Source organism: Chroicocephalus ridibundus, chromosome 2, assembly GCF_963924245.1.
Source record: "Chroicocephalus ridibundus chromosome 2, bChrRid1.1, whole genome shotgun sequence".
Classification (NCBI taxonomy): Eukaryota; Metazoa; Chordata; class Aves; order Charadriiformes; family Laridae; genus Chroicocephalus; species Chroicocephalus ridibundus.
The window spans coordinates 1,054,876-1,075,243 of NC_086285.1; the positions used below are offsets into that span (position 1 = coordinate 1,054,876).

Genomic DNA, 20,368 nt, shown 5'->3' on the forward strand with positions numbered 1-20,368 from the left:
TTTTCACATGGGCTCTCCTGTCATTTTCAGTACTTATCATTGTGTAGTGATGACATTGTTCAAACTTTTAAAGTTGAGGCCCTATTTTCCTATGTTCCCCTTTTTCTTTATCCCCAAAACATTACTTATTAGATGTAATTCCTTCTTTTCTGTGTAAAGCTCTAATCACACCAGGAATAATGCGTGCAGCGACACTGCTTGAGGATGCTTTCACTGGTACTGGCGCTCCCATGGGAGAACAGAGGTGTTTGCTCGTTTAATTTCTGATTAGGAATGCAAGGATTGCCCAATAGCAAGGGACAACTGCCTTCAGAAATACAGAAAGGGAAAACACCCTAAGTGTGGTGACACATCTTGCAGCCGTATTCCAAGGATGAGCTGCCGTGTCATCCTTTACGGAGGTCTGATGCTTCACTGCTGTCCTTAAGATGGAAGAGCAAATATAAAAAGGGCAGAGAGCTCTCCACTGTGCCTCTTTCCACAGCAAGAAAGTTATTTCCTGTGTAAGAGGAAATTTAATGCCAAAAAGGTAGTATCACAAATTCAGTCTACCACTGCCTAGTCCAAGCAGAGTGTCAGGATGAATTTAACAGAAAAATTTGGTTTTCCACCCTTCATATACCACTCCCCTCCACCAGTGTGATGTGTGTCAGATTAAAAAGAAGCTCTGGATGGGATCAGATCTGCAGTACTCCCAGGAGTACCCTACCCACCTCAGCCTGGGTCTGGGTGGAGGCTGAACCATGGAGGGACAAGCAGAGGTGACAAGAGCTGCACTAGCACAAGACAGCACACACTTAAAAGTTAAAAAAGCACCCCAAATCATCAGTGCACTGCTCAGGTGGCAATGAAGCAGAGGGATTTGAAAAGTCAGCACAGGGTGAGCTTGCTGTGGATGGAGAGGGCTGCTGTGCTCAGGCAGGGTGTGAGGGCGAGATCTCCCAGGATGCCCAAGCAGCCCCATTCAATGGCTGTCAAGGGCGCTCATGGCCATTTTTTGGGCCCGGAGCGCAAACTTGAGCCCACCTCGCATGGTATTAAGGGCACTTACCATGGTTTTTTGGGCCCAGAACACACCACCAGAGCACCTCAGCTGGTATTAAGGGCACTCATAACGTTTTTTCGCACCCAGAGCACACTGTGAGCCCATCTCAAGCAGTATTAAGGGCACCCATGGTGCTCTTCTGGGCCCGGAGCCCACCTCAGCCAGTATAAAGGGCACCTGCAGCATTTTTTCAGGCCCAGAGCTCACCATGCACCTGCCTCAGCCATTACTAAGGGCACCCACAGCACTTTTTTGGGCCTGGAGCATGCCACATGCCCGCCTCAGCTGGAATTAAGGGCATTCATGGTGTTTTTTGGGGGCTGGAGCACACTGGGAGCCCAGTTCAGCTGGTATTGAGGCTGCTCGTGATGTTTTTTCAGGCCTGGGGCGCACCATACACCTGCCTCAACCAGCATTAAGGCCATTCACAGTGTTTTTGTGGGCCCAGAGCTCACCGTGCGCCCACCTCAGCCGGTGTCAATGGCACTCAAGGCGTTTTTTTTGGTCTCAGATTGCACTGTGTGCCCACCTCAACTGGTATCAAGGGCACTCTTTGTTTTTTCAGCGGTGAAGCACACCACCAGCTTGCGTCAGTTGGTATCAAAGGTACTCACAGTGTTTTTTCAGGCCTGGAGCACACCGTGAGCCCACCACAGCAGTATTAATGGCACTCATGGTGATTTTTCAGACCCAGCGTACACCTCGCGCCTGCCTGAGCTGGTACCAAGGGCACCCATGGTGCTTTTTTGGGCCCAGAGCACACCATGTGCCCCCTCAGCCAACATTAACGTCACGGTGTTTTTTCAGGCCTGGAGCACACCATGTACCCATCTCAGCTGGTCTTAAGGGCACTCAAGACATTTTTGTGGGGCCGGAGTGCATGATGTGCCCACCTCAGCCACTACTGAGGGCACTTAACGGTGTTTTTTTGGGCCTGCAGCTCACCACCAGCCCACCTCAACCGGTGTCAAGGGCACTCATGCTGATTTTTCAGGCCAGGAGTGCACCGTGCGCCCACCTCAGCTGGCATTAAGGGCCCTCATGATATTTTGTCAGGCTGGGAACTCACCACACGCCCGCCTCAGCCGGTATTAATGGCACTCAAGGCATTTTTTCGGTCCTGGGGCACACCATGAGCCCAGCTCAGCCGGCATCGAGGCCACTCACAGTGTTTTTGTGGGCCCGGAGCTCACCGTGCGCCCGCCTCAGCCGGTATTAATGGCACTTACGGCGTTTTTTCGGGCTCGGATCGCACCATGCCCCCGGCTCCCTCGGCGGGAACGCGTGAGGCGATGGCGCGAGGCGGGCTGAGCCGCGGCGCGTGCGGTGGGCGCGCGGCGCATGCGCCAAGATGGCGGCGGGGCGGTGTGGGGGAGGGGCGGCGGGGCGCAGGCGCTGAGGGGCGGTGGCGGCAGCCGGGGGGGAGCACCGGGGTCGTAGGCGGGAGCGCGAGCGCACCGGGCGGGCGCGCGCGGCGGCGGCGGCGGCGGCGGGGCGGGAACCGGGGCGGGGGTGAAGGGGAGGGAGGTCCCGAGCATGCCCGGGGAGGCGGAGCCGGCGCCGCTCGACGCATGCGCGGCGTGAGGCGGGTGGGAGGTGCAGGGCCGCGGTGGCGGCGCTCGGCGAGGGTAACAATGGCGGCGGCGGTGGCGGCGGCGGGCGGCGGGACCGGGGCCGGGCCTGGCGGCGCAGCTGCGGCAGCGGCGGCAGCAGCGGGGGCTGTGGCGGTGAGCGGAGGCGCAGGCTGCGCGGCCCTGTCGGTGTCGCGGCGGAAGGACGGCGGCCCGACGGGGAAGTTCTGGGAGAGCCCGGAGACGGTGTCCCAGCTCGACTCGGTCCGCGTCTGGCTGGGGAAGCACTACAAGAAGGTGCGGGCCCGGCGGGGGCGCGGGGACTGGGCGGCGGGTGGGTGGTGGGGTGGTTTAACGGTCCCTCACGGCCCCTTCCCGCCGGGGCTGCCCGGCACCGCCGGCCTTTGTCAGCCGCGGCCTGGCCGCCGCGCCCGGCCCCTCCTGAGGGAACCGGGGGGTGGGGGGGCCCGCTCCCCTCCCCTCCCCTCACAGAGGCGGCCGGTGCCCGCTCCCCTTACAGAGGGGAGCTCTCACAGGCTGCGTTCGCAGCCGGGCCAGGCCCCAGCGGGAAGTTTTCCTGTGCGGGCAAGTCCCGGGCTCCGCTTGGCAGGGTGTTTTTGTACGGCTTTTTTGCTTAAACCGCGCCCCGGAGGTGTCGGGTGTTTAAAAAAAAAGAAAGAAGAACAACAAAAAAAACCAAACAACTCTTCGTGCTGTTGGGAACCGTGTTGCACCGAATCTGGTGTGTTTTGAACGCTCTGTGTGTGTTGCTTGGACTCCAGGTTCACTTTTTGGTAGTGCCGTTGCTCCCTACGCATTACCCTTGTCGTCCTCTTCCTCTTTCAGGTAGCGTGTTCTCTGTTCCTTTGCTTTGTTCTCAAGTGTTTTTCCTGTAACGAGGATTTTGTAACTTTCCTTCAACACCTAAGCGTTGAAAAACCACCTGAGATGAACTTCCCATACGACAGATCTATGTCTCTAGACAGCTTTGTAGCCATCCTAGGAAGAGCGTTAGCTGGGGCAGAGCCGTGTCAAGGAGAGATGCTTGGACAGCCTCAGAGTGCCTTAATCTCTCTGTTGACCTGCGATTTGCAGTCCATCCCTCCGCTCTTTGATAGGTCTGGTGTCCGTAACCCACAGAGAGGTTTGCCCGTGGCTCTGCGGGTGCCGCTGGTGGGGTTATTTTTGTGGCAGTGCCCTGGAATGGGCACCTGCGTTAAAAACCGGAGCGGGTTTGGAGGGGTGTTTTACCGGTCCTTCCACATAGCTTTTTCCAGCGCAGCCACGTACAGTCGAATCTGCACAATGAGGGGGAGGCAACAGTTTGAGGGAGCAGCTTCAGCTATTTGTGTTGATAAGGGAATTGTAACATCAAAGTATATCTGCAGTTTTTCTTTGTTTTGATTGTTCTCCTCTGCTGTTTCTACGCTTCTGTGGCGGAGCGCTCTTATTTCATTTTCACAATCAAACACCCACCAGAAGACAATAAACTTTTGAAATAACTTTGAACTGGCAGTTGCCATTTTGCAGAAGAGCAAGTCATGTTAGTAAAAGCATTAACGGTTGTTGTCCCTCGCTGCTGTGAATCAAAACTGTCTAGACGAGCTGGTTCTCACCTTATGAGCCTGGCAGGTCCTCTTATCTGCAGTTCAGGATGGGAGCTTTCAGTTTGTACGCCAAAGCAAAACTCCTTTATTATAACTGGTTTACACTTATCGGTCTTACTGGTTATAAAGATTAGATGCTTATATTTACTACTGAAACTCTGGAAGGTAATTAGAATTGAGCTAAGAAGAAATCTCCACTGGGCAAAAGAATTTCAGAAAAGTGCTGTGCAAAATACTTCTAAAAAACTGAAAATTAGTTTTGTTTTGGGAAACAAGGAAACTGATACTACTGACGATTAAAGATAGAATCATAGAATCATTTAGGTTGGAAAAGACCCTTGGGATCAGAGAGTCCAACCATCAACCCACTCTACAAAGTTCTCCCCTAGATGTGTCCTTAATACTCTAAATGGAAGTGTTAATTCCTTTTTGATGTGCAGTAAATGGACTCTGTTCATCTTGCGTTATTTTTCTTTGTATGATGGACAGTTCATTCTTAATTTTGTTTCCTGTAACTCAGGTGGCAGCTTTGCTGTAGGTTCGTGACTCCTTTCAGATCATAGCTGACTCTTGTCCAGTTTGTGCTCTTAGATATATATACACATCTCAGCAGTGGTGATGCCAAGTTGTGCCCAACTTTGGGAGCCCCGGGGATGTTGGGGAGCAGCCAGAGAGAATCCCGAGAGCAGGAGCGAGCTTGGTCAAGGATCCAGAAGTCACAATGGGCAAGGAGAGAGTTAGAGAATTGCGATTACCTCATTCTTACCTCTAGATCAGACAAGTCTTCCAATACCTGAGAGTTCTCCGTGTCTCTAGAGTATAGCTAAAAAAGTAAGAGGTTTGAATAATGTTTGGAAAACTTGCACTGGTTATTGGAAAACTCTTCTTAACAGGGAGGAGTGGGCTCAAGTCGAGGCAGTGTGGTCAATCTGTGTCAGATCTTTTGGTGATAAAATCTGTTGGTTTTGTAATGTGTTGGTGTGATGTACTGTTTTCCTGACACAAACCTTTAGATCCTGTTTCATCTTGGCTAAAGTGCTGGCAGTGAGGAAGGCCCTTCCCTGGCTGTGCAGAAAGTGCACCCTGGGAGCTTGCATCGGGGAGGCTCAGGTGGTTGGGCAGAGGATGCCTGTAAAGATGGAAGGAACACTGGAGGGGCTGTTAGTGACAACAAACATAATGACAGAAAACAGAATTGTTCATTAAAAACTTCCTCCTGCTCCCTGGTTTTTTGTGTGTGTCGTGTCTGGAAGTCATCTTGTGCTCTTTCTCTGCGCTGAGAATTGCAGGAGGTCCCCCGCTTCTCCCCAGGCCTTGGACCCCGCAGTATGGATGTTGGAGCCTTTCTTCCCCGTGAGTTGGAAACGGGTTTCTGCTGTGGTTTTTAAGGCCTGGGGGATCTGACAGGCTTTCATAGCATTTGAGTGAACTACCTCTGGTGACATCAAGGTGTCCGCTGTAAGTAGAAATTTGTACTTCAAAAGTAAACTGGGCAATTCCCTTTTTACTATATTAATTCGCAGTGATCTCCAATATTGTGTTATTTAGGTAGTTGCCTTGACATTAAGCAACAAATAGCTGGTATTAAAATGTCTTGTCATAAAGTAGAGTTGTTTCTTGTGTTTAAAATATCTTCCTGAGGTAGTTTGGGATGGGTTTTCTTTGCATATGTATTATGAAGGATGCAGAAACCAACGTTGGCCTTACAACTGTTAGTCCCTAAGCACCGTTCCCAGTGTGTTCCATCATGTCCTGTTCAATATATTGGACTTTAGGAGCCTGAGCTACTCGGTGGTTCCGAAAGCTGTGCCCTGCTCCACTGGGACAGAAGGCTGGAAAACTGATTTTTTGGGGGGGCAGGGAGGAGAGTGGTTTGTTCTGGTTTTTAAAGAGCAATTGGAGTGTTGTCTTAAAGGGTGAGTTAAAGAGAAGATACGATGGGCTGTCTGTATAGACGCTAAACTGCAGAGATGAGGGATATCATCACTTGGAAATCTGGGTGGTTGGTTGAGCATCTCGGACCCGCTTGCACTCGTGTCAAATGTAGAATAATAAGTTTTCTTTCTGCGTTAGTGGAGTGCGGTGCTGTTGTGAGGTGTTGGACGGGAGCGCGCCTGTTTTACCGCAGGAGGGTAAGGACGGGCGGCAGCGTGGGATCCCTTTATGCCCTGCTATTAATAAGCCTCAGCCCAACAGCGAGGAGGGACGAGCTGCTTCTTGGCAGCCGTTGGGAAATGGCAGTTGTTGTGCCCGAAGATGTCTGTCTGGAGACCACCTGCTTGTTCAGCGTCAGCCAGGAGCTGAATTTAGAGGATTTGTTGTTATCTTTCAGCTGGCCCTGACTCTGACTCCTCGCGTCGGTGCTAACCTTATCAAGTATTTCTTCAGTGTCTGACCTTGATCTAATCTGAGGGAGGATTTTTCTCTGTGTTTGCAGCTCTTTTGTGTTCTCACCTTTAAAAAAAGGTTATAACCTAAATCAAAGCATTTTAATGTTGGTTTTCCTTTCCCTGTTATTTAGTGGTCTCAGCTGGAATGTTCTTTGTTTTGGGGGAAGGAAAGGATTTTGTGCATCGGGGCTACAACGCAGAGCTGTGATGTGGTTATTTGAGGTCAGTAACCACATCAGAACTGGGAATATGAATCTGTCCCTTACGCCCGTGACAAAGGCTTTCCAGTGCAGCTGCAACGGCAAATCTTGCTGGTGAAGAGATTTCCTCTGCTCGTGGTTACTCTCTATTCTTGAATGATTTGAGTTACGCTAAAAGACTTCTGACCATACGTGTCTTCTGCTTAAGGATACGTGGGTGTTTTTGTATCTCTAATTGACGTTGAAATGTTAGAACAGTGTTTGCTGTGGCAGTGGGTCTTTGGTATTTCAGCACTTGAACGAAATCCTCTTATGCCAAAGCTGTGTGTCTAGGAACAGGACATCATTTCTGTCTCCTGGAATTCACTGTTTAAAAACCTTCATTTGCTGCAGAATCACTTTCTGCTTCTGTCTGCCGTGGAGACTAGTGGAAAACTTGCAGATATATTGTGACTCTGGTCCTCTGTGGTCCCCTCAAACCCCCAGCGTATCGATCAGGAAATCATCTTATTTATTTTGCTGATTTAAAGATCTGTTTGTAGTGCTGGTTAGTGTGCATAAATGTGTAAGAGGAGTCTTTTGTGTTTCCTTTTGAAGGTTTTTTTGCCCTTATTGTTTAGGGGGTACCCCAGGCAAAGAAGTGACTTTCCTGTATAAAAAATTTGCAATAGTGGCAATGCAGAATAGAGCCGGGGGCTCTTAATGTTATCTTCTTTTCTCATAGCTTCCAGCTGTCAGTGCCTCCCGCAAGAGGTAAAAATGGGATCTGCAAATAAAGGAATAAGTGCCTGAAAAATTTCACGTGTCTAAGAATATGCTTTTCCAGGTATATTCTCATGTAAATACGTTTTGCTGAAGGAAAATGTTGAAAAAAGAAATACAGTACGTCAATACAAGAATACAACCTCTCCTGCATTAGGTTTTTCACTAAGGTTGCAGTGCTGGGTGCTCCGCGTCATCGTGTATTTACAGCAGGCAGAGTTATCCTGAGGAATCTCATTTACGTGTAACAAAGAAACCCTACTGGAAAACGCTAAACTTTGACTATTTCCTTGTTGATTTTCATTTTCTGTTCTTGTTGGCTTGTTTGTGTGACAAATAAGTTCCTTCTCTACTTATCTTTTTCATGAATTACTTTCCCATGGTTTATTTAATCCTCAAACTGGTAGTTGAGAGAACCTTAGCTCGAGGGTTATGCTGAAGGCAGTTTTGTACTAGGTGCCCTAAAGAGGCTGTGCGTGTAAGTCAACTGTATGGGTCAAGGGGCAGATTTGTGAAATTTAAAGTTTTTTGATTTGTTATTGCTTGGGTTTTTTTTTAAATAATGGCCGTAAATACAGAATTGTTCTATACTTCTGTTTCACTGTTAGTAGGAGACATCAATGCTTGCTGTCTTGTTGCATTTTATAGATTTTTTGGTGCTTTATTAATTTAAAATACTGTGTTAAACTTGACACAAAAAGCTTTAAGACTTTTAACCTGTACAGAAAAAGCAAATGTAGCAGTACAGAGTCTTTTTCCCATTAAATGAGTTATGGTGGTTATGAGGATTTTTCTCTAGTCAGCGTTGCCAGAGTGAAGACTGCATAGCTTCTGAGAAAATACGCAAAAGCTGCTTTTGCATTTTTTTTTTATCTTCCTGGAGTATGTCTCCCATGCAAAACTAAAGGGGCACTACTACAATGTACTCTGTTTTACTGGGAAAAAATTTATAACTGTCGATCTAGGTATGTATTTAGAGAAATTGGTACAGCAAGGTGGGCAGACAGTCTTAAATAGCTGGGTTTAAACTGGAGCCAGTGGCTTTGCTTTTTGAACATGTTTAACGTGTACGTCTTGTGAATGTGTTCAAGACCAAAGCTGTCTTAGTAATAAAAATGGGAGTATTTAATACGAAGTCTGGCACTTGATCTGCTATACTTTTGTTTTCACATTTGTGCAAATCCTGAATCTGTAGTTCGGCAGATACCTGTTCTGCCTGCACCTTTTAATTTGCATTTGTTTGCTTGCATTATAATTGGCATAGCTGAACTGAAAGCTAAGAGTTTTATTCGGACTTGAATCAGGAAGGTTGAACGTGCAAAATGATGGGAGCTCTAGGGCTATTAGCTGTGACACACTATATCTGTGAGCATCCTGGGTGTGATAGTCGCTTATTTTTAAACTCTACAAAAATAATACAGGATAAGTCTTTTATTAACAGCTGTAAAAATACACAGCACTGTATGTGTCTTGGTAATCGTCCTTCTTGATTTAGCAGCCGGTAGAACACTGACAAAAAGGGTTCTGGCAAATTTAGCAATAGGGATTGAAGTATTATTCTGTGCCTCCCTGCTGGAGGTTTTACCAGTGGTAACAAAGGCGTGAGAGCGGCAGCTCCCCGCTGAGCTGCAGCACCTGGTCAGCCTACGGAGGGGCTGGGATGGGGTTTTCTATGAAGATGCTGGGATTAACTGGGGCATCGGAGTGAGTCACATGCTCCAATTTACTATCCGCCCTAAGATCGGTAATTCCAACAAAAGATTGCTTTCAATTGCTCTGGTGGATTCAGCTGCAGCACCCAGAGCTGCTAGTCCAAAAACCATAAAGAAAATAGTTGCCAGTGGAGAGGAGCATGAGGGTCTAGAGGTTTTTAAAAAGCCTGAGAGCAAAAGTCTTTTTCTTTAACTAGAGTCTAACAACAACAAAGACTGACTGTTATTGCTGCTCCATATCGCTGTGGTAGCCGATGAGAATTGATAGGAGTTATTAATTGGGTAAAATTGTCACAGTTGCCTGCCTTTCACAGGGGGAGGGAGGAGGGCTAAGAAAAATGCAGCTTTGGAAGTTTAGCCTTCTGTTCTCTATAGGCTCATGTTTCTGCATTAGTTTTTATACACTGGGCAGGACAGCTGAGCGGTCTTACAGGTATTTGCATCCTTTGAGTTGCTAAGATTTAATTTCTCAGATATGTTTATCTGCCTCTTAACAAGTGCTGAAGGAACTTGCATCTCGGGGTGGTCAGGTACTGTGGAATTGTGGAAAAGTCAGTGTCTTTGTAACGTCTTTTGCTCTGTATATGGTGCTTTGGAAAGCTTAGTTAGATTTGACTGCTGTTTAACACCTCTGCTTCAAACTTTTGAGGGTTCTGGCTCTCAATTTTTTTAAGGGGCTTCAGAAGAATGTGATCTGAGGGAAGAGCAAAGGCCACGTGGTTCATAGTGTTACCCAGGGAAATGACTGTAGGGTACCTAGTGTTACTCCATATTCTACGTGAAGAAGTAATGTTTGTTCTACACTTAGAAATCTTCTGGCATGGTGAGGAGATTATACCCAGTAAGTGAACATTGTAATATTAGGAGTAATGAAAACTCAGCAGCCGTGGGACTGTATTTTATATTCCATGCTGTGATTTCTGCTTTTACATATATGCATTTTATTAGAAGTATAACGTTGGGAAACGCTTAGGTTGTTGCAAAGCGTTGCAAATGTGGTTGTCTGGATCAGTTTTTCTGTCTGTACATGACATGCTATATAGTACCAAATGGATGCTTTTAGGATTAACGTGTAGTAGTTGATTACAGAAGGAGCTTGCAAAGTTGCTGTAGAAGCTTTGTGTATGTGTGGGCCAGAATTAGTCTGTTCCTTTATTAGGAACTACAAATCAGATTGAAGTAGTTAATCTCTGTCTGTAAAACACTGGGGGCCGTGATGAACTGATGATGATTCACAGATATGTGCTGTGTTTTAAGAGTAAAGCTTGAAAAGTGTTTGTGCCGTGGTGCTCCTCCTGTGCACGTACCACCCCCCCCAGCCACAGAGTGATCCTTAAATCTTAAACCATGCTCTGCAACTGATAAAGTGGTCTGGGGAACGAGTAAACCAGTCTTCGTGTTTTATTATCCTCTATCCCAAGTAAGCGCGTGTTTTTTGTCTTTCAGTATGTTCAAGCAGATGCTCCTACCAATAAAACACTGGCTGGGCTGGTGGTGCAGCTGCTGCAATTCCAGGAAGATGCCTTTGGAAAACATGTCACCAATCCTGCCTTCACAAAGCTTCCTGTGAGTATCGGGGTTAACCCGCTGCTTTACAGCAGCGTGTTTTGTTCTTCCTCCAGTATCGGTGCTGCTGGTGGGCTTCCAGGGGGATTGGGAGAGCTGTGCTTCGTGTGAGGTTTTTGTTGATGCATCCTCTGGAAAGGGTGAAATAGCACAGTCCTCCTTAAAAGCAGATTTTTCAATATAATTCATCTTATTTTCTGTACATTTGGAAGCGATTTCCTGAATATTGTGGAAAGGTTTTAATTTCTAGTAAAATTTTATGTAAACTTGTAAATGTTAAGTCAAATCTGTTTGGACTTAAGCATCCTAAACTGACTGAATAACACGCACTTTCCAAAACAAACAAGTTTCCATTGGGCATTTCTGTTGATTAAACATCAAACTTGTAATGCTGCCGGTGCTGAAAAATGGCTTTACCATGTTCTTTACAGTTACCTAATTAGTCTGGGATAGCTTTTCAGTTGCTCAGGATATTGGTATGCAGAAATGATATCGATGTTTTAAGGGTTTCTTATTTAAAGTTCAAACTTGGCCCATCTTCAGCAGTAGTACCCTAGTGATTGTGTTCAGAAATGAGTCCTGTTGTGCTTGGAACCCTGCCTACCACCAAAACAATCTCGTCTGAGTGAAGTCTAAACAACTGATAGAGGGAAGAGGGATGCAGCAAACAGTAAGGACAAAGTAACGAAGGGATTCCAGATGTGAAAGGCAAGGACCGCAGCATGGTGTCTAGCACCCAGCTGGCTGGTTTTAGGGTAGGTTTCATGGGCCAAGGCAACTGTCATAAACATTGTGCACATCAGCAGGAAGGTCTTTGCTCGTCTTTGCCGCAGAGTGCTGGCTGGGAACTTACGGGCATGCAATCTAGGGTTCTATTTAGATATACGTACTGAGTGGGAAATATCATAAACTGAAGCTGTTCTGAAAACTATTGAAAGTCCTCCTATCTTCTTTGGTCCACCACTTACAGAATAGTATTTTTTATTATTTTATGGTGATTGTTTTTCCCTGGAGGTTTTGCTTATGTAAATTCTTTTGTGAGGAGTGTGAATTCATGTGTGTTTTCTCCAGAAGAGGAGTCTTCAAACTTATTAATTTCTTGGTGCTTAGGAATACACAAAGATGCACCACGAGGTACCATTAAGATGTATCTTACCATTTCTTCCATTCTGATCACCTGGTTCCTCAGTGGTAATGGAAAGATGTGGAGACAGAAGTGAATGTTGCTGTGGTTTATTTTGATATGGCAAAGTAGACCATAAAACTACCCATATTCAACAAGTTGATAAACCTTTTGAGTGCTCTGAAGTCTTAAATCAATTTGTCTTATCTTAAAAATAGGTAATAAAGATTTCAGTGGTATTGTAAATATGTTGTTCCCGTGTTTAACTATTCTTGCTGTTTCAAAGGTCTAATCTGATCAAATTTGCTCAGCTTAAGTTTACAGCAGTTGGATCTCTCTGCTCTCAGTTGCTTCCGACAGAAGGCAACTCATCAGTACATCTTCCTTTGTATTGTTTTGTGCTCTTAAGAGGAGGTTAGCTATCGCTTTGTACGTGCAATTTAAGATACTGGTCCAGTATTTTAAGAAGGTTTTATTATTCTGCCATAGCGCTTTGGAGACGTGCAGAGTGGTTTGGTGTTACAGAACTATGTCTGACTTGGGAAGAGAGGTGGGGCGAAGGGATGTCTCTAGTGACGTTGCTAATCTCCAAAAATGCATTGCAAAGGTATTGCAGACTTCCACTGAAAAGAAACTGAAAGAAGCTGAAAGGTTAAAAGTTTGTGGTCATCTTAGTGACTGCTCAGTATCACCACCTTCCTGGAGCCTGAAGAGGAGGAGGTTGTGCTTTTGTGAAAGAAGCAGCCCCCAAGCCATCAGAACTTCGAGTGCTGTGGACCTGCAGATGACTGCAAAGTCCTCAATTTGTGACTGCTGCTCACAACTGCCGTCACTAAAGGCTGCTGTTAGTAGTCCATTCCCTGCGTGATGCTGTTCTCCATTAATATGCGCTGCAGTGTTTCCTTTATCAGGGTGGTTTATTGGAGATTAAGTGTTGGTCTTGAGAACTGCAGTTGTTGCAAAACACAGGGACGTGGCTCACCAGGAGCACTTGCTGATGAGGACCTGTCAAACCAAGGTTGTCCTTCCAGTTCACCTTAGAGCCTTTAGATTTATTTTCCAAGTGCTAGGCAGCGTACCTCGCGCTCATTCTCTGAAGTGTCTCCCCTTGAGTGCTGGAGGCGCTTATGACAAAAGAAACCTGGTCTTTTCTGTCAGCATTGGAGGTAAACTGCTCTGAGCTGGCCTGCATCTAAATCACTGCAGGCTACATCAGTTGAAATAAAGTTCAGATGTTTTATTCAGTGCTTTAAATGGATGAAATAGACCTTGCGCTTGTGAGAGTGTTGTTAATTTTGTGTTTAAGCTCTGGTTCTTGGCAAGGTTGCCGTACAGTGCAGGGTCTGTGGCTAGATCTAGAGTAAATGAAGGACTGTTACAGCTTGACTTCAGTGTGTGTCTTCTGATTATTGCTTTTAGATGCATATCATCTAGTCCTACTGAGGCTCAAAAAAAGAAAAAGCTGATTAATTCTCTTAAAGGCAGTTTTGCAGGTTTCAAGTAAAGGCTATATTAAGATATTAACTCTAAAGATGGCAAATTGTGTGGCTGGTTGATCTTAATTGCCTTGTTATGGTGGATTTTGTTGAGTAAAAATGTTGAGGGCAATCTGGTTTATTGATAGCTGCATCTTTTCTGTGGAACAGGTTTTGTCTAATTGTTAAAAGCAATTTCCTTTTATGCTAGTAGCAACAACCACAGTTTAATAAGAGGGTCTTGCTAGAGTCTGCTGACACTTCAAAAATGTGATTTATGTCTATGGAAGAGATTTGTGTACTGTTTTTCATGATTAAGTATTGTCTGGACTTCCTCTGTGTGGTAGTAAAATTCTAACTTGCCAGAGTCATAGAATCATCATAGAATTGTAGAATGGTTTGGGTGGGAAGGGACCTTAAAGCCCACCCAGTGCCACCCCCTGCCCTGGGCAGGGACACCTCCCACCAGCCCAGGTTGCTCCAAGCCCCGGCCAACCTGCCCTTGAACCCCTCCAGGGATGGGGCAGCCACAGCTTCTCTGGGCAACCTGGGCCAGGGGCTCACCCCCCTCACAGCAAACAATTTCTGCCTCACATCTCATCTAAAGTCTCTGTGCCTGCTTGTGCTGCCGGAGGCTTCCGGATCGCTCGCTCAGCCTTGTGCCAGGCTGCAGAACTGCCTTCCACCATTGCACCGTTAATGCGGAAAGGTGTCACTTTGTCATTGAAAGATGTAATGTGGGCTAATGACGGGCAGCTGGATGAAGGCGAAGCTGCAGCAGCAACCCCTGAACTTGGAGTAGGGACCGTTGGGTACAGCAGTGAGATCAACGGTTTCCCCAAGTGCCGGTGAGGTGGGCTTTGCTGTGGCGATTTCATTTGGTTGCGGCATGTCAGCAAAAAGGGAAAGGTCAATTCTGGACGACCATATGTATGTAGGACAGCTGAGGATAAGTAACAGCAACTTGCATGCTAGTACTGCAAAAAGATCCTTTACAATCAGTCTTCTGGTTTCATGATGGGATTTATTTTTCTTTTTAGAGCAGGTAGCGATTGCTTGCATGTTTGTCAACCAACGCTTGTATTCTCAGAGCCAAGTCTTACGGCAATAAAATCTTTCAGTGTGTTAAAACATTTTGTTTTAATTCAAACTTCTGATCAGAGACTGCTCCATCCATGGAGGACTTTAGTTTGCTAAGAATAGTACCGAAATGCATGCGGCTCATAAACTGGCGAGTACCCGTGCGGCAGCTTTGAGCTCTCTTTATTACTCTGTGCACAGCGGGGCTCTAAACAGATGGTAGACCAGGAGCAGTTCTGTTCTCGTTGAATGCTTATGAAGGATCTTTTTTATGTTGTTCTTGGACACTGGTGTATTTGATATCTCACAGAACTGCTTTGCTTTCCATTAGCAGCTCTAGAGCCAAGGAAGGCGATGTTTCATTTAGGTCCCGTGCTACCATTTTAGCTGCCTGGCTGCAGTATGGGTTTAAAATGCTTGGTTGGTAATGCTAAGACTGTCTGCAATTTGGTGTTCATTCTGTGGTAGCAAATACTCCTGAGGGCTAATATAATAGGCTTTAAAGAAAATGACATGTTCTGTTGTAAAAAGTAAGATAAAAGCTAAATCAGAAACATTCCTAATGTAGAAAAACTACTAGGAAGGCCGTTGTCTGTGTGGTGTCTCCAGCTTTGTGCTTTCTCTAGTTTCAGCAGAAGGCAGCTTGCAGAAGGACGCTGGTAACCAGAGCTCAGCCATTAAACAGCTCCCCAGATTCTCTTTTGTGAATTGTACAACTTTCTTATTTTTATTGAAAAACCACAAAATAGACCAATACTGGTCTGTATGTTTAGCAACCGTATGGAAAGATAAGTTTCATTTCCTATTTCAGTAAATAGTTGGGCATCTTACACCGGCTGGAGCAACCTCAGAAAGGGTCACCTCCAGAGTGCCCCTGGGCTGCTGTGCCTCTCTGACGGGGATGGGAAGAATTAAAAATAAAAAAAATAAAAAATCACTTTTTCGTGGGTTAGTCGAATGAATTGATTTATCAATCATATTGGAAAGGGATCTGTAACTGTGAAGAGAAGGCCTGGTGGACAGAAACAGAGTTTTTATTTGTTCTATTATCATGTCAGGTGTTGTTTTCTTTATCACGGGTTAGTTCATCAGTGCTCTTGCATATTTTTCGTATTCCTCTTCCAAATCCTGTATTGAGAACCAGAGAGATCCTGGGTGTCTGTGACTTGTGCTGGAAATTAATCTAGCGTTGCCTTTCCCTGCTCCTGGCTTCAGCTGAGCCATCCCCTTGTCTTCCATTTCTAAGATGACTTTGACCTGAGCTTTTCCTGAGCACATACAAACATCCTGACCAGAGATGTTAGTAAAAGAGAAAAGATAATTCCAAACTAAAATCTATCAGAAAACTGTACCTTTCTGTCTCAGAAAGAGCCCTGCTTTCTTAGTAACCTTTTAGAGGAAGGACTGGGTGGGACTCAGTAGAGCTTTTTGGTCTCCTTGTGCTCCTGTTGGAATTTCAGTTCTTGGATTCAGAGTACCTGTTTACGAACGTGTGACTCCACTGTACTCTGCTATAATTGATAGCGAATGAGTTGGATTTAGTGTATTTTAGAGCAGATGTGCACAGTGACCTTTCCCGATCTTGACAACTTTTTGCTGTGATGGAGGAGGGATGTGAGGAGAGAGCTTTGGGAGCTGTAGCGAATATGGAGCCTGGGTTTTAGATGTTCCTTTTTAACGATTTGTTTTAGTCTGCTTAATACAGATGAAGAGCTTCTTGACTGGCAGCTATGATTTTAGATTTAATGTACTGTGAAATGGATGTTCAAAGAGCAGTTCTGATTTCTGTTTTACAGCTACACGTGGAATTTTTTTGCAAGCTACTCACATAAGGAAGGACTCGGAGTTTTCAGATATGTCGGGTTCTGCTTGCAAACGTGAATTTTTCCTAAACCAAATGCATTTAATCATCTTGAAACATCCTTAAAGGAGAACTCCTTTAAGGTGGAACTCCAAAAGTGATTAATCTGAAAATTAAACTATGCATTTGATAAGTTAAATGCCTAAAACTCAACTAACAAGTGTGTATTCATTTAAAATAATTACATAAAGGTCAATGTCATTGTGTTTTCACTTTTCTTTCTGGTTCTAGGCAAAGTGCTTCATGGATTTCAAAGCTGGAGGTACATTATGTCACATTCTTGGTGCTGCTTACAAATATAAGAATGAACAGGGCTGGTGAGTTTTTTATTTTGATTTGTACACCTTTTGCATGACATCAAGCACATGAAATGCCTATGCAAACTACTTAAAGTTTAATACTTTCTGGAGAATTGGGTAGGCAAGGGAGTTAGAGATGGGAAGAGGAAACTTTTTTTTTTTTCCTGTTTTGCTGATGGTAGCTTTTTTAAGACACACCCCCACACTTCTAAATGTGACCATAAGTTGTCCAAGTTTAAGGTCTTGAGCCTGTAGGTTGGGAGTTAATTACACGCTTGAGGCTTTTTTTTTTTCCGTTTATTTGCTGTGTGACTGAGCAAAGTAACCAGTATCTTAGAATCATTGTTTCCCATCTGTAAGATGTAAATCTTTATTACTGTATTGCGTATAGAGTTTAGCTATAATTGGGAGAATATGAAGCATTATGTAAATACTAATAAATGCTCAGTTTTCCATTGCTTATCAACCGCCATAAACGGAGAGTGTAAGTAGTTAGAAACGCTGCCCATGGAGCTATTGACGCTACTATTGAAACTATTCATGTGGCATCCCAGTAGTGTTTTGGCCTGTTTCTTAAGTTACAGTCCTCTTTCCAAGACAGCAGTAGCACGAATTACTGTATTTGAGAACGCTGGAAAAAATCCGAGGATGAAAAGTCGATAAATAAAAGTAAGCAGAGATTGTTCTCGTACATTAATTTAAAGAGTTTCTGCTCTGATGTTGTGCAGACCTGTAACAGCATTCCTGGAATTGACTGTCTTTGTTACCCACAAGAGCAAATTAAAAGGCAAAAATTAAGTTGTTTTAGTGTGGTTAGTGAATTTTAGGAGTTGTTTATACCCATATCAGTTAAATAGGTGTCTGAGGCGGATATATCAGAAAGCTGGTATGGGTGAGCTGCTCTTAACTTTTTCCTACTCCAGTATTGCCAGCGCCTGGGACGTGGTACGTGGTTGTGTGGCGTATCTTTCAGGAGTGTCTTGCTACCTCTTTGCCTTAAGATAAAGGAGTTAAATGGCTCCTACTTCATGAATACTGAAACATTCCAATTTTTTCCAAGCAAATTTAGTTTTCAGTCATTGAAATTTGTCAGCAAAACTCAGCTACGTGATTGCCTCCTCTCTTCTCACTCTCTTGCTGATGCCTCAAAACTAGTGGGTAGTGCCTTGTGTTTGTGCATGTGGGATGTAGAGGGAAGTAATACTTGGATTTAACTCTGAGGATCAGACTTAGAGCTTGGAATGTATCTTCACTGACTCAACCAAATAATACGTGGTGTTTTGCCTGAAAAATGATATTTTAATTTTTTTTTTAATGGTATGCATTGTCGCTCTTGCTTAACCTGTTTGTGAATGATCTGTCTTATAGGAGAAGTACCTTTCCTCGTCATAATAGGTATGTCTGAAAAATGCACTTATCCAGTGCAGCTGGACATACCTTGTCTATCACTGCAATCCGAGTAGTTGTTTGCCAAAACCTGTCAGAGGGTATCAGTTAAACTAAGGGCAGGAAGAATTAATATTACTATTTTATCTAAATGGGCAACTAAAGAAAGTGCTATTTCTTAATATGTTGACAATATATTCTCAATACATTACCTTAAGGTATGGGTTTCAAAAGGAGGCAAAAATTTGGGGGCATGTGTAGCATTAAATAAATGAAGTAATGCAGATTTTAGGCAACCAAATGTAAAAAAATTTTGGTCAAACTTGAATGCCTTAAGTATCTTTGTTTCATAGGTACTGAAGACTTTATTAGGTGTCTAGGAAAATAGGTTAGTTTGTGTTTATTTGACATTTGTCTTCCTTCACTTCCTTGAAACTATTACATTGGAGAAGCACGTGTTTGGAATACAGACTGTGAAGCTGTCAATGGGGGAATACCGGAGCAGTGGCTTGATCCTGGCTCTGCAAATCCCATGTATTATAGGTGTAAAACACTTTATTGCTGTGCAGTGAGCTGAGACTTATTGATGACTGGCCCTCCTTCTAGAAGTCAGTGTAAACCTTTCAACATGCACAATGCTATTTAAAGAGGTCATAATTTAAAATTGAAAGATGATTCTAATAAATATGCCAAGATATTAAAGTTGTTTGCCAGGTCCTTAGTGTGAACAGAATAGTCCATATACTGCTTTAGGATAGAAACTGTAATTCACTAGTAGTGAATGGTTCTAGCCCTGCCCAACACTAGAGCGTATTTACGCAGTACCACCTGCGTGGGCGACTTCTTCCTGAAGGTACTAGAGAGCCTCAAGAAAAACACCGAATTGTCTTTGTTTAATTTAGTAGTGTAATACTGATGTGATGCCGTGGTTGTGTGGTAATGGGTTTTGTGACTAAAAATCAGTCTTGCTTTGGTTTACCTTCATTGTGTATTTATAAACTTTAAAAATTGATTTGGTGTGTTACTGGAAACAAGCATGTGTTTAAAAGAAACTGTCATTAGTTATGGGCGCTGGAATAAATTCTTGTATTTTAAGTTGGGGTGTTAAAGCATATCGGTCACTGCATGGTAATGATACGCATGGCTCTTTCACTGTGTTCAGTGTACAGGGTATTTCTTACTTTACACACTGAAATCCCTTCTGCCGGTATTGCCACTCCTGACCACCGGCTCAGCGCCCCAGTTAAGAGCGTTTTCAGACTCTAGCAACAGCTTTTTCCAAAACTTGGGAGGTACAGAAGTGCACCAGGTAGTGTTTTACATCTGAGAGTCAACAACCTGGTGATCTAAACTTATCATGGTGCTTTGGAAAAGGCTGAATTGTTCAGGGTCAAGCCCAAATCTGTTCCAGAGGCTCCTACAGCACCTTCCCCTGGATGGTGGAGAGGAGCCCGAGCGATAGAGCCGGCACAGGCACCTGTGGGCACTGAACGTGGTGAGGGACTGGTGCTGATGCTGTCCCACCTCTCCGGCTCCTGGGGGTCACCATTCACGTTCATCATTGCAGTTGACTCATCCCTGACTTTTGCAGTCAGGATGCAGCAGGATGGATGCCTTTGGGGGCTCTCGTGGTTCTTCCCAGTAGAAAGTCTCAGATTTTGTGTTAGCCCTCCCATTTCTAATAGACACTTGAATCTGCATTGTTATGTCAAGAATCTTAAAGACTTTGCCAACAAAGTAGCAAACTTAAAGTACCAGAGTCCAATAGAGATGATCATAAAATGCCCCATGTGGATTATGAGCTACCTATATGCTGTGGGGGGGTGGCTTGTCGTTAAATAGATAAGTAGTTCAGAAAATGTCAGGCAAACGAATTGCTGTGTTTTTCCTGGATTAGAATCCGGGACTGGTGGATGGTGCAACTAGAAGTAAGAGAAACGTGAGAGTTTGTTCATGAATTTTCTCATCTAGTTGTTGAAAACCATCATGAGCATCTGCTTATTTTTTCTGTTTAATTGTCCTTTGTGACTGTAATGGAATGCACAACCCTGCTACAGGGTTTTGTTGGACAATGTCAACCTTCATTATTCCTAAACATTTCACAAATCAGTCACATTTTGTGGATTTGGTTCATTGTGATTTTTCTTGCTTGTGAGGGCTGCTAAGTGAAGTAAAAATATTTGTGATTGTGCTTTAAATGTTCTTATAGCTACCATGAGATAACCGTTTTTTTTATGTGGAACGTGAAAGATTCTTGACTACTGGACAGTGGAGAGTCAAATTTAATATTC

The 20,368-nt window shown here is 44.6% G+C and overlaps 1 protein-coding gene across 1 annotated transcript in view; it reads left to right on the plus strand.

The window, feature by feature from the left end:
* Positions 1 to 2,601: 2,601 nt before the first annotated feature.
* SMARCC1 (SWI/SNF related, matrix associated, actin dependent regulator of chromatin subfamily c member 1) overlaps positions 2,602 to 20,368 on the plus strand; it is a 98,201-nt gene continuing 80,434 nt past the window's right edge. The window contains exons 1-3 of the mRNA XM_063324190.1: positions 2,602 to 2,913; positions 10,734 to 10,853; positions 16,624 to 16,709. Of these exons, the coding sequence (XP_063180260.1) occupies positions 2,617 to 2,913; positions 10,734 to 10,853; positions 16,624 to 16,709 (503 nt within the window). The 5' untranslated portion in view covers positions 2,602 to 2,616. The remainder of the gene's footprint in view (positions 2,914 to 10,733; positions 10,854 to 16,623; positions 16,710 to 20,368) is intronic.